General features: G+C 45.9%; 1 protein-coding gene across 1 annotated transcript in view; it reads right to left on the bottom strand.

The window, feature by feature from the left end:
* Window positions 1–12500, bottom strand: part of LOC121844576 (glutamate receptor ionotropic, NMDA 2A-like) — a 75903-nt gene that overhangs the window by 6388 nt on the left and 57015 nt on the right. The window contains exons 7-8 of the mRNA XM_042314844.1: window positions 11627–11787; window positions 8465–8652 (exon numbers count right to left, since the gene is read on the bottom strand). Of these exons, the coding sequence (XP_042170778.1) occupies window positions 8465–8652; window positions 11627–11787 (349 nt within the window). The remainder of the gene's footprint in view (window positions 1–8464; window positions 8653–11626; window positions 11788–12500) is intronic.

The raw sequence follows: 12500 nt of genomic DNA, 5'->3' as shown, positions 1-12500 counted from the left end.
ATGGAGAGAGGAGAGAGGAGAGGAAGAGACAGGGAGGAAGGGATAGGGGAGAAAGAGAGGGGAAGGAGAGAGTGAGAGGAGAGAGATGAGAGAAAGAGAGAGAGAGAGAGGCAGATGATGGGAGAGAAGAGAGAGAGATGGACAGAGAGACAGGCGAGAAAGAGGAGGAAGCGAGGGGAGAGAGAGGGAGATAGATAGAGAGAGGAGAGAGAGGCAGAGAGAGAGGCAGATGATGAGAGAGAGAGAGAGAGAGAGAGAGAGAGAGAGTCAGAGAGCAGTAAAAAAAGTGAGGGAGAGAAATAAAAATATCATTCACTTTATTGTCTCGTCCTCCTCCTCTTCCTCCTCCTCCCCCTCCTCTTCTTCCTCCTCCTCCTCCTCTTCCTCCTCCTCCTCCTTCTCTTCCTCCTCCTCCTCCTTTTCCTCTTCCTCCTCCTCCTCCTCTCTCTGACATTTAAGGTCCCATTAATGTAATGGTATAACTGTCATTCAGCTTGAGTACGCCGTGTGTGTGTGTGTGTGTGTTTTGTGTGTGTGTGTGTGTGTGTGTGTGTGTGTGTGTGTGTGTGTGTGTGTGTGTGTGTGTGTGTGTGTGTGTGTGTGTGTGTGTGTGTGTGTGTTACCTCAAGCGTTGCAGAAACATTTGACATCACAAACCACATTATACACACAGGACGGAGAATGAAGGATCTGTCCCAAATGTTCCCTATTCCCTATATAGTGCACTACTTTATACTACAGCCCTATTCCCTATATAGTGCACTACTTTATACTACAGCCCTATTCCCTATATAATGCACTACTTTATACTACAGCCCTATTCCCTATATAGTGCACTACTTTATACTACAGCCCTATATAGTGCACTACCTTATACTACAGCCCTATTCCTATATAGTACACTACTTTACACTACAGCCCTATATAGTACACTACTTTATACTACAGCCCTATTCCCTATATAGTACACTACTTTATACTACAGCCCTATTCCCTATATACAGTACACTACTTTATACTACAGCCCTATTCCTATATAGTGCACTACTTTATACTACAGCCCTATATAGTACACTACTTTATATATTCCCTATATAGTGCACTACATACTACAGCCCTATTCCCTATATAGTACACTACTTTATACTACAGCCCTATTCCCTATATAGTGCACTACTTTATACTACAGCCCTATTCCCTATACAGTACACTACTTTATACTACAGCCCTATTCCCTATATAGTACACTACTTTACACTACAGCCCTATATAGTACTTTATACTACAGCCCTATTCCTAGTACACTACTTTATACTACAGCCCTATATAGTGCACTACTTTATACTACAGCCCTATTCCCTATATAGTACACTACTTTAGACAAGGGCCTAGTGGACTAATTAGTGGACTAATTAGGGAATAGGATTCAATAGTGGGACAACGTCAAAGTGCCCAGAGGGCTTCATTTATATGTTCCTCATTTTACAGAAGTGCTAAGACAGGTTCTCTAAGGAGAGATCTCACTGTCCCTTACTGAGACGCCTGCTTTCTTAAGCAGAGCAGATATCTCTCTCTATCTTCTCTCTCTGTCTCTCTCTCTCTTCTCTCTCTCTGTTTCTCTCTCTTCTCTCTCTCTCTCTTCTCTCTCTCTGTTTCTCTCTCTTCTCTCTCTCTCTCTTCTCTCAATCTGCTCTCTCTCTCTCTTCTCTCTCTCTTTTCTCTCTCTGTCTCTCTCTCTCTCTCTATCTTCTCTCTCTGTCTCTCTCTCTCTTCTCTCTCTGTCTCTCTCTATCTTCTCTCTCTGTCTCTCTCTCTCTTCTCTCTCTCTGTCTCTCTCTCTCTTCTCTCTCTCTGTTTCTCTCTCTTCTCTCTCTCTCTCTTCTCTCTCTCTCTGTTTCTCTCTTCTCTCTCTCTCTCTTCTCTCTCTCTGTTTCTCTCTCTATCTTCTCTCTCTGTCTCTCTCTCTCTTCTCTCTCTGTCTCTCTCTCTCTTCTCTCTCTCTGTTTCTCTCTCTTCTCTCTCTCTCTCTTCTCTCTCTCTGTTTCTCTCTATCTGTCTCTCTCTCTCTCTCTCTCTTCTCTCTCTCTCTGTTTCTCTCTCTTCTCTCTCTCTCTCTTATCTCTCTCTGTTTCTCTCTCTTCTCTCTCTTTCTCTCTCTCTATCTCTCTCTCTTCTCTCAATCTTCTCTCTTCTCTCAATCTCTCTGTCTCTCTCTCTTCTCTCCCTCTCTGTCTCTCTCTATCTTCTCTCTCTGTCTCTCTCTCTCTTCTCTCTCTCTGTTTCTCTCTCTTCTCTCTCTCTCTCTTCTCTCAATCTGCTCTCTCTCTCTCTTCTCTCTCTCTTCTCTCTCTCTCTGTCTCTGTTTCTCTATCTTCTCTTCATATGTCTCTCTGTTTCTCTCTCTCTCTAGCCTCAATTGTTCAGCTCATGAACTCTACAAAGTGTGAAAGCGTTCCACAGGGATGCTGGCCCATGTTGACTCAATGTATCACAAAGTTGTGTCAAGTTGGCTGGATGTCCTTTGGGTTGTACCTCTATCTCCCCTTCCTCTACAATCTCCACCTCCCCCTCCTCCTCCATCTCCTCCTCTATCTCCTCTTCCTCCACAATCTCCCACCTCCCCCTCCTCCTCCATCTCCTCCTCTATCTCCTCTTCCTCCACAATCTCCACTCTCTCCTCTTCCTCCACTATCTCCACCTCCCCCCTCCTCCCCAATCTCCTCCTCTATCTCCACCTCCCCCTCCTCCTCTATCTCCTCCTCCTCCACTATCTCCACCTCCATCTCCTCCTCTATCTCCACCTCCCCCTCCATCTCCTTCTCTACCTCGTCCTCTACCTCCTCCTCCATCTCCTCCTCTACCTCCTCCTTCCATCTCCTCCTCTATCTCCTTCTCTATCTCTAGCTCCTCCTCCATCTCCTCTTCCTCCACAATCTCAACCTCCCCCTCCTCCTCTAATCTCCACCTCCCCCTCCAACTCCTCCTCTATCTCTGCCTCCTCCTCCACTATCTCCACCTCCCCCTCCTCCTCCATCACCTCCTCTATCTCTATCTCCTCCTCTCTCTACATCCTCCTCTATCTCCTCCATCTCTATCTCCCCCTCCTCCTCCATCTCCTCCTCTATCTCTGCCTCCTCCTCTATCTCCCCTTCCTCCACAATCTCCACATCCACCTCCTCCTCTATCTCCCCTTCCTCCACAATCTCCACCTCCCCCTCTATCTCCACCATTTCTATCTCCCCCCTCCTCTATCTCCCCCCCTCTATCTCCTCCTCCTCCTCTATCTCCTCCTCCATCTCCGCCTCTATCTCCTCCTCCTCCTCTATCTCCTCCTCCATCTCCTCCTCCATCTCCTCCTCTATCTCCTCCTCCTCTATCTCTTCCTCTATCTCTTCCTCTATCTCCTCCTCCTCCATCTCCTCTATCTCCACCATCTCCACCTCTATCTCCTCCTCCTACTCTATCTCCTCCTCTATCTCCTCCTTCTCTATCTCCACCTCCTCCTTAATCTCCTCTTCCCACTCCTCCTCCTCTATGTCCTCTTCCTCCTCCTCCCCTTCTCCTCCTCCTCCCACTCATCCTCCTCCTCCTCCCCTCCTCCTCCTCTGCCTCCCACTCCTCCTCCCCTTCCCACTCCTCCTCCTCTACCTCCTCTTCCTCCCCTCCTCCTCCTCCTCGTCCTCTTCCTCCTCCTCTACCTCCTCTACCTCCTCCTCCTCTAACATACATACTGTTCAGTAGATATACCACAGTGTGTCCTCCTCCTCCTCCTCCTAACATTCATAATGTTCAGTAGATATACCACAGTGTGTAATGTGATGGTGACTTGTTGTGAGTGAAGCAGCTGGGAGTCACATACAGGCTGGATCAGAGAAGAATACATTACAATTTATACATTATAATGACTTACACACACACACACACACACACACACACACACACGGAAACACACACAGAAACAGACAGACCTCCCATGTTTACAGCTGACTCTACATCAAAGGTTTCTACATATTCACAGCGTTCCCTTTGTGATGCAGACCATGGGGTACTGTGTGTGTGTGTGTGTGTGTGTGTGTGTGTGTGTGTGTGTGTGTGTGTGTGTGTGTGTGTGTGTGTGTGTGTGTTTGTGTGTTTGTGTGTGTGTGTGAGAGAGAGAGAGAGAGAGAGACACATTTGAGCCCAATAACTACCGTGTGTCAACAGCAACCTTGGGAAAATTCCTCTGCATTATCATTAACAGCAGACTCATACATTTCCTCAATGAAAACAACGTACTGAGCAAATGTCAAATTGGCTTTTTACCAAATTAGCGTACAACAGACCATGTATTCACCCTGCACACCTAATTGACAACCAAACAAACCAAAACAAAGGCAAAGTCTTCTCATGCTTTGTTGATCTCAAAAAACTCAATCTGGCCTGAGGGTCTGCTATACAAACTGATGGAAAGTGGTGTTGGGGGTAAAAGCACTCAATCTGGCCTGAGGGTCTGCTATACAAACTGATGGAGTTGGTGTTGGGGTAAAGTTCGACTCAATCTGGCCTGAGGGTCTGCTATACAAACTGATGGAAAGTGGTGTTGGGGGTAAAAGCCTTTGACTCAATCTGGCCTGAGGGTCTGCTATACAAACTGATGGAAAGTGGTGTTGGGGGTAAAAGCCTTTGACTCAATCTGGCATGAGAGTCTGCTATACAAACTGATGGAAAGTGGTGTTGGGGGTAAAAGCCTTTGACTCAATCTGGCATGAGGGTCTGCTGTACAAACTGATGGAAAGTGGTGTCGGGGTAAAACATACGACATGATAAAATCCATGTACACAAACAACAAGTGTGGTTAAAGGTTAAAATAGGCAAAAATCACACACAAATTTCTTCCCACAAGGCCGTGGGGTGAGACAGGGATGCAGCTTAAGCCCCACCCTCTTCAATGTCTATATCAATGATTTGGCGCTAGAACAGTCTGCAGTGAGAAGAAAGCAAACACAAACAGACCCTACAGAGCCCCAGGACAGCAACACAATTAGATCCATCGTTACAACACTGCATATATATACATTACATGACTTATTTTTTTAGATATATAGACATTTGTAATGTTCTAAATTCTTTTTGTAATGTTCTAAATTCTTTTTGAAATGTTCTAAATTCTTTTTGAAATGTTCTAAATTCTTTTTGTAATGTTCTAAATTCTTTTTTGAAATGTTCTAAATTCTTTTTTGTAATGTTCTAAATTCTTTTTGTAATGTTCTAAATTCTTTTTTGTAATGTTCTAAATTCTTTTTGAAATGTTCTAAATTCTTTTTTGTAATGTTCTAAATTCTTTTTGAAATTATTCTGTGAGTGAGAGAGAGAGAGAAACTTCTGTATGTGTTTACTGATAATTTGTATTGTTTATTTCACTTTTTTGTATATGATCTACCTCAATTGCTTTTGGCAATGTTAATTAACACATGTTTCCCATGCCAATAAAGCCACTTGAGAGAGAGGAGACAGGCTATGTGCTCACTGCCCACAAAATGAGGTGGAAACTGAGTTGCACTTCCTAACCTCCTGCCCAATGTATGACCATATTAGAGAGACATATTTCCCTCAGATTACACAGATCCACAAAGAATTCAAAAGTAAATTCGAAAACAAATCCAATTTTGATAAACTCCCATATCTACTGGGTGAAATTCCACAGTGTGCCATCACAGCAGTAAGATGTGTGACCTGTTGCCACGAGAAAAGGGCAACCAGTGAAGAACAAACACCATTGTAAATACAACCCATATTTATGCTTATTTATTTTATCTTGTGTCCTTTAACCATTTGTACATTGTTAGAACACTGTATATATATATAATATGACATTTGTAGTGTCTTTATTGTATTGAACCTTCTGTATGTGTGATGTTTACTGTTAATTTTTATTGATTATTTACACTTTATATATTCACTTAATATGTTATCTACCTCACTTGCTTTGGCAATGTTAACACATGTTTGCCAATAAAGCATGAATTGAATAAAGCCCTTGTTAACTTCTTGCGACTCCAAAGCCTCATTACAGCGTTTCCTATTCATGAAAATCGCAATTGAAATGAAATAAATATATATATTTATATTATATATTGAAACACAAGCTTAGCCTTTTGTTAACAACACTGTCATCTCAGATTTTCAAAATATGCTTTTCAACCAAAGCTACAAGCAAATCAAATCAAAGCTTAGCCTTTTGTTAACAAATCAAATCAAATTCAATCAAATCAAATTTTATTTGTCACATACACATGGTTAGCAGATGTTAATGCGAGTGTAGTGAAATGCTTGTGCTTCTAGTTCCGACAATGCAGTAATAACCAACAAGTAATCTAACTAACAATTCCAAAACTACTGTCTTATACACAGTGTAAGGGGATAAAGAATATGTACATAAGGATATATGAATGAGTGATGGTACAGAGCAGCATAGGCAAGATACAGTAGATGGTATCGAGTACAGTATATACATATGAGATAAGTATGTAAACAAAGTGGCATAGTTAAAGTGGCTAGTGATACATGTATTACATAAGGATGCAGTAGATGATATAGAGTACAGTATATACATATACATATACATATGAGATGAATAATGTAGGGTATGTAAACATTATATTAAGTAGCATTGTTTAAAGTGGCTAGTGTTATATTTACATCAATTCCCATCAATTCCCATTATTAAAGTGGCTGGAGTTGAGTCAGTGTCATTGTCAGTGTGTTGGAAGCAGCCACTCAATGTTAGTGGTGGCTGTTTAACAGTCTGATGGCCTTGAGATAGAAGCTGTTTTCAGTCTCTCGGTCACAGCTTTGATGCACCTGTACTGACCTCGCCTTCTGGATGATAGCGGGGTGAACAGGCAGTGGCTCGGGTGGTTGATGTCCTTGATGATCTTTATTGCCTTCCTGTGACATCGGGTGGTGTAGGTGTCCTGGAGGGCAGGTAGTTTGCCCCCGGTGATGCGTTGTGCAGAACTCACTACCCTCTGGAGAGCCTTACGGTTGTGGGCGGAGCAGTTGCCGTACCAGGCGGTGATACAGCCCGACAGGATGCTCTCGATTGTGCATCTGTAGAAGTTTGTGAGTGCTTTTGGTGACAAGCCGAATTTCTTCAGCCTCCTGAGGTTGAAGAGGCGCTGCTGCGCCTTCTTCACAATGCTGTCTGTGTGGGTGGACCAATTCAGTTTGTCTGTGATGTGTACGCTGAGGAACTTATAACTTACTACCCTCTCCACTAATGTCCCATCGATCTGGATAGGGGGTGTTCCCTCTACTGTTTCCTGAAGTCCACAATCATCTCCTTAGTTTTGTTGACGTTAGGCCGTCTCGTCGTTGTTGGTAATCAAGCCTACCACTGTCATTTCAGATTTTCTAAAAATGCTTTTCAACCATAGCTACACAAGCATTTGTGTAAGAGTATTGTTAGCATAGCATTAAGCCTAGCATTCAGCAGGCAACATTTTCACAAAAACAAGAAAAGCATTCAAATAAAATCATTTACCTTTGAAGAACTTCGGATGTTTTCAATGACGAGACTCTCAGTTAGATAGCAAATGTTCATTTTTTCCAAAAAGATTATTTGTGTAGGAGAAATAGCTACGTTTTGTTCATCCCGTTTGGCTAAGAAAAACCCCCACTACAACGCCAAACTTTTTTTCCAAATTAGCTCCATAATATTGACAGAAACATGGCAAACGTTGTTTAGACTCAATCCTCAAGGTGTTTTTCACATATCTATTCGATAATCTATCAGTAAATTATTTCGGTTTCTCATCAATTATTTGTGGCAGTCGGTTTCTCATCAGAAGCAAACGAAAAAATACTGCAGCTGGAGATTACGCAATAATTGCGACGGAGGACACCAAGCGACCACCTGGTAAATGTAGTCTCTTATGGTCAATCTTCCAATGATACAAATACGTCACAATGCTGCAGACACCTTGGGGAAAACGTGGAAAAGGTAAGCTGACTCCTAGCTCCTCCACAGCCATATAAGGAGTCATGAGGCGGTTTCAAAAATGTGGCACTTCCTGATTGGATTTTTATCTGGGTTTTTTCTGTAACATCAGTTCTGTTGCTGTTACTCACAGACAATATCTTTGCAGTTTTGGAAACTTCAGAGTGTTTTCTTTCCAAAGCTGTCAATTATATGCATAGTCAAGCATCTTTTCGTGACAAAATATCTTGTTTAAAACGGGAACGTTTTTTATCCAAAAATTAAAATAGCGCCCCTATATCCAAGAAGTTAACACATGTTTCCCAATAAAGCCCTTGAATTGAAATTGAATTGAATTGAGAGAGAGAGAGAGAGAAAGATACTGTGTGTGTGTGTGTGTGTGTGTGTGTGTGTGTGTGTGTGTGTGTGTGTGTGTGTGTGTGTGTGTGTGTGTGTGTGTGTGTGTGTGTGTGTGTGTGTGTGTGTGTGTGTGTGTGTGTGTCTCACCGTCTCCTATAATAGCCAGTATAGCCAGGTCCACCTGGCGTTTCCAGTAGGACCCTTTATGCAGAGCGATGCCGTAGCCGGTGGTGGCGAAGATGTACCCACTGCCGATGGTGACCAGCTTACAGCCCTCGTCTCGACCCGCTGCATAGTTCAACACAGCAGCATCGTAGATGAAGGCATCCAGTTTACTGAGAAGGACAGAAAGAAGACAGAGAGAAACATATAGAGACGCAGAGAGAAACAGAGAGCGAGAGAGAGTGACAGAGAGAGAGAGTAACAGAGAGAGTGAGAGAGAGAGATAAAGAGAGAGAGAGACAGAGACAAAGAGAGAGACACAGAGAGACACAGAGAGAGAGACAAGACAGAGAGAGACACAGAGAGACAGGGAGAGATAAACAGAGACAGAGACAAAGGGAGAGAAGACAGAGAGAGGACAGAGACAAAGAGAGAGAGAGAGAGAGACAGAGACAGAGAGAGAGATAACAGAGACAAGACAGAGAGAGAGAGACAGAGACAGAGACAGAGAGAGAGAGAGAGGGAGAGAGAGAGAGAGAGACAGAGAGAGAGAGTGACAGAGAGAGAGAGACAGAGAGACAGAGAGAGAGAGACAGAGAGACAGAAACCAGAGAGAGAGACAAAACCGAGAGAGAGAGAGAGAGAGAGAGAGAGACAGAGATAGAGAGAGAGAGAGAGAGAGAGACAGAGATAGAAAGCGAAGGAGAAACAGGAACTCTTTAATTTTTCAAACCCTTCTGGACCAAAACACTCTCCCGGCTAGATGAAATTCACACACACACACACACACACACACACACACACACACACACACACACACACACACACACACACACACACACACACACACACACACACACAAACACACAAACACACACTTTTCTAATAGCAAGCCACTGTCTGGCATTCACTGAATGTCAACTGGTACACAGTCCATCGTTTAACTCTAATACGGTTAACTAAGGGTGTGTGTGTGTGTGTGTGTGTGTGTGTGTGTGTGTGTGTGTGTGTGTGTGTGTGTGTGTGTGTGTGTGTGTGTGTGTGTGTGTGTGTGTGTGTGTGTGTGTGTGTGTGGGTGTGTGTGTGTGTGTGCGTGTGTGTATGTGCATCTTAGATATCTGAGCAGAGAAACAACAAAGCATCTCCTCAGCCAATAAAAGCACAATATTTAACACCCTCTCTCTCCTGTCTCTCCACCCTCTCCGTCTTCCACCCTCTCGCTTTCTCCATGCTCTCTCTTCCTCCTCCCAACTCAGTCTCTCCTCCCTCTCTCTGTCTCTCCTCCCTCTCTCTCCTCCCTCTCTCTGTCTCTCCACCTTTTATCTGTCTCTCCTCCATCAACCAGGGTCTGTAGTGACACCTCTAGATGCAGCCCCAAACTTCTCTCCCTCTTTCTTCTATTCCTTCCCTCTCCATCTCTTCAAGGGGTTCTCTCTCCTGGGTAAACGTCTCTAATGGATTATATTCCCAGTAATTAACCAATCAAATAGTTGCATTCCCTTGCTATTAATCAATCAAATATTCTATTGACCATTCATTAACCAATCAAAAACAAGCTCTCCCCATGTCACCACCATCACCATCCCTCCTCTTCTAGTTTTTCATTTCTACTTCCTTTTCCTCTTCTATCTTCTCTCTCCCCCTTTCTCCCCCCTACTCCCCTTCTCCCCTTCTCCCCTCCTCCCCTTCTCCCCTCCTCCCCCTTCTCCCTCCACCCCTCCTCCCCTCCTCCCCTTCTCCCCTCCTCCCCTTCTCCCTCCCCCCCTCCTCCCCTCCCTCTCTCCCTCCTCCCCCCTACTCCCCTTCTCCCCTCCTCCCCTACTCCCCTTCTCCCCTCCTCCCCCTACTCCCCTTCTCCCCTCTCCCCTCCTCCCCTTCTCCCCTCCTCCCCTCCCTCCTCCCTCCCTCCCCTTCTCCCCTCCACCCCTCCTCCCCTTCTCCCCTCCTCCCCTCCTCCCCTTCTCCCCTCCTCCCCTACTCCCCTTCTCCCCTCCACCCCTCCTCCCCTTCTCCCCTCCACCCCTCCTCCCCTTCTCCCCTCCTCCCCTCCACCCCTTCTCCCCTCCTCCCCTCCTCCCCTCCACCCCTTCTCCCCTCCTCCCCTTCTCCCCTCCTCCCCTTCTCCCCTCCACCCCTCCTCCCCTTCTCCCCTCCACCCCTCCTCCTTTCTCCCCTTCTCCCCTCCACCCCTTCTCCCCTCCACCCCTTCTCCCCTCCTCCCCTTCTCCCCTCTCCCCTTCTCCCCTCCTCCCCTTCTCCCCCTCCACCCCCCTCCTCCCCTTCTCCCCTCCCCCCCTCCTCCCCTTCTCCCCTCCTCCCCTCCTCCCCTTCTCCCCCTCCTCCCCTTCTCCCCTCCACCCCTCCTCCCCTTCTCCCCTCCCCTCCCCCTCCTCCCCTTCTCCCCTCCTCCCCTCCTCCCCTTCTCCCCTCCACCCCTCCTCCCCTTCTCCCCCTCCACCCCTTCTCCCCTCCTCCCCCTTCTCCCCTCCTCCCCTACTCCCCTTCTCCCCTCCTCTCCCCTCCTCCCCTTCTCCCCTCCTCCCCTACTCCCCTTCTCCCCTCCTCCCCTCCTCTCCTCATTCCTCCAATATGACCTCAATACTCCTCCATCTCCCACTGTGTGATAACCATTCAAATAGCTCTCTCTCTCTCACACACACACACACACACACACACACACACACACACACACACACACACACACACACACACACACTCTCTGTCTCCTCTCCTTTATACAGACCAGTGTTAAATAGTGCTGCTACTCCTAGTTAGCTTTTTCATTCATTCTGCTGCCTTGGTCATCAATGAAACACACACACACACACACACTCTCACACACACACACACACACAACACTAACTGGGTTAGGGAGATGGGTACTCCCTCTATTGGTTGTGAGTCATCCATTGATTGTTTAATACACCCCCCCACACACACAGACAGTCTATAGCCAGAGTGCAGCAACACACACCAAAAACACACACACACACAAACACACAGACATACCGACGCAGAGAGCGAGAACAGACACACACGATGAGAGACATTCAGCCCCTCATATGATGAGACATCCAGACCAGAGATAGGTGAGTGAGACCCACAGAGGGGCCCTCGCCCCTCCCCCGCCGTGCCCAGGCTCCCTACCCCGTCTTCAGGCTGACCAGAGCGTCCTGAACCCCTGTCTGGTGGTACTTGGACAGGTACTCGTGCATGTTAGGGTAATTCTTCCTGATGTTCCTCTCCGTCGAACCGTTGGGGACCGTCCCAAAACGGAACGGAGGGGAGTACGCATACGGGTTCTGGAACTGGAGAAAGGGGAGGGAGGGAGAGAGAAGAATGAGAACAGAAAGGATAGGGCTGCAGAGACATCTCTCTGAGAATAAGAGAAAGGACCTTAGAGTAAACAGCCTCAGAGTAAAGGACCTCAGAGTAAACAGCCTTAGAGTAAAGGACCTCAGAGTAAACAGCCTTAGAGTAAAGGACCTTAGAGTATAGGACCTCAGAGTAAACAGCCTCAGAGTAAATCACCTCAGAGTAAACAGCCTCAGAGTAAAGGACCTCAGAGTAAACAGCCTTAGAGTAAACAGCCTCAGAGTAAAGGACCTCAGAGTAAAGGACCTCAGAGTAAACAGCCTTAGAGTAAAGGACCTCAGAGTCAACAGCCTTAGAGTAAAGGACCTCAGAGTAAAGGACCTCAGAGTAAACAGCCTTAGAGTAAAAGACCTCAGAGTAAACAGCCTTAGAGTAAAGGACCTCAGAGTAAACAGCCTCAGAGTAAAGGACCTCAGAGTAAACAGGCATAGAGTAAACAGCCTCAGAGTAAAGGACCTCAGAGTAAACAGCCTTAGAGTAAAGGACCTTAGTGTAAACAGCCTCAGAGTAAACAGCCTCAGATTAAAGGACATCAGAGTAAAGGACCTCAGAGTAAACAGCCTTAGAGTAAACAGCCTCAGAGTAAAGGACCTCAGAGTAAACAGCCTTAGAGTAAACAGCCTCAGAGTAAAGGACCTCAGAATAA

Source organism: Oncorhynchus tshawytscha, unplaced genomic scaffold (assembly GCF_018296145.1).
Source record: "Oncorhynchus tshawytscha isolate Ot180627B unplaced genomic scaffold, Otsh_v2.0 Un_contig_6050_pilon_pilon, whole genome shotgun sequence".
NCBI classification, from domain to species: Eukaryota; Metazoa; Chordata; class Actinopteri; order Salmoniformes; family Salmonidae; genus Oncorhynchus; species Oncorhynchus tshawytscha.
The sequence above is the reverse complement of the archived record's forward strand: the minus strand, read 5'-3'. Positions and strand labels throughout refer to the sequence as shown.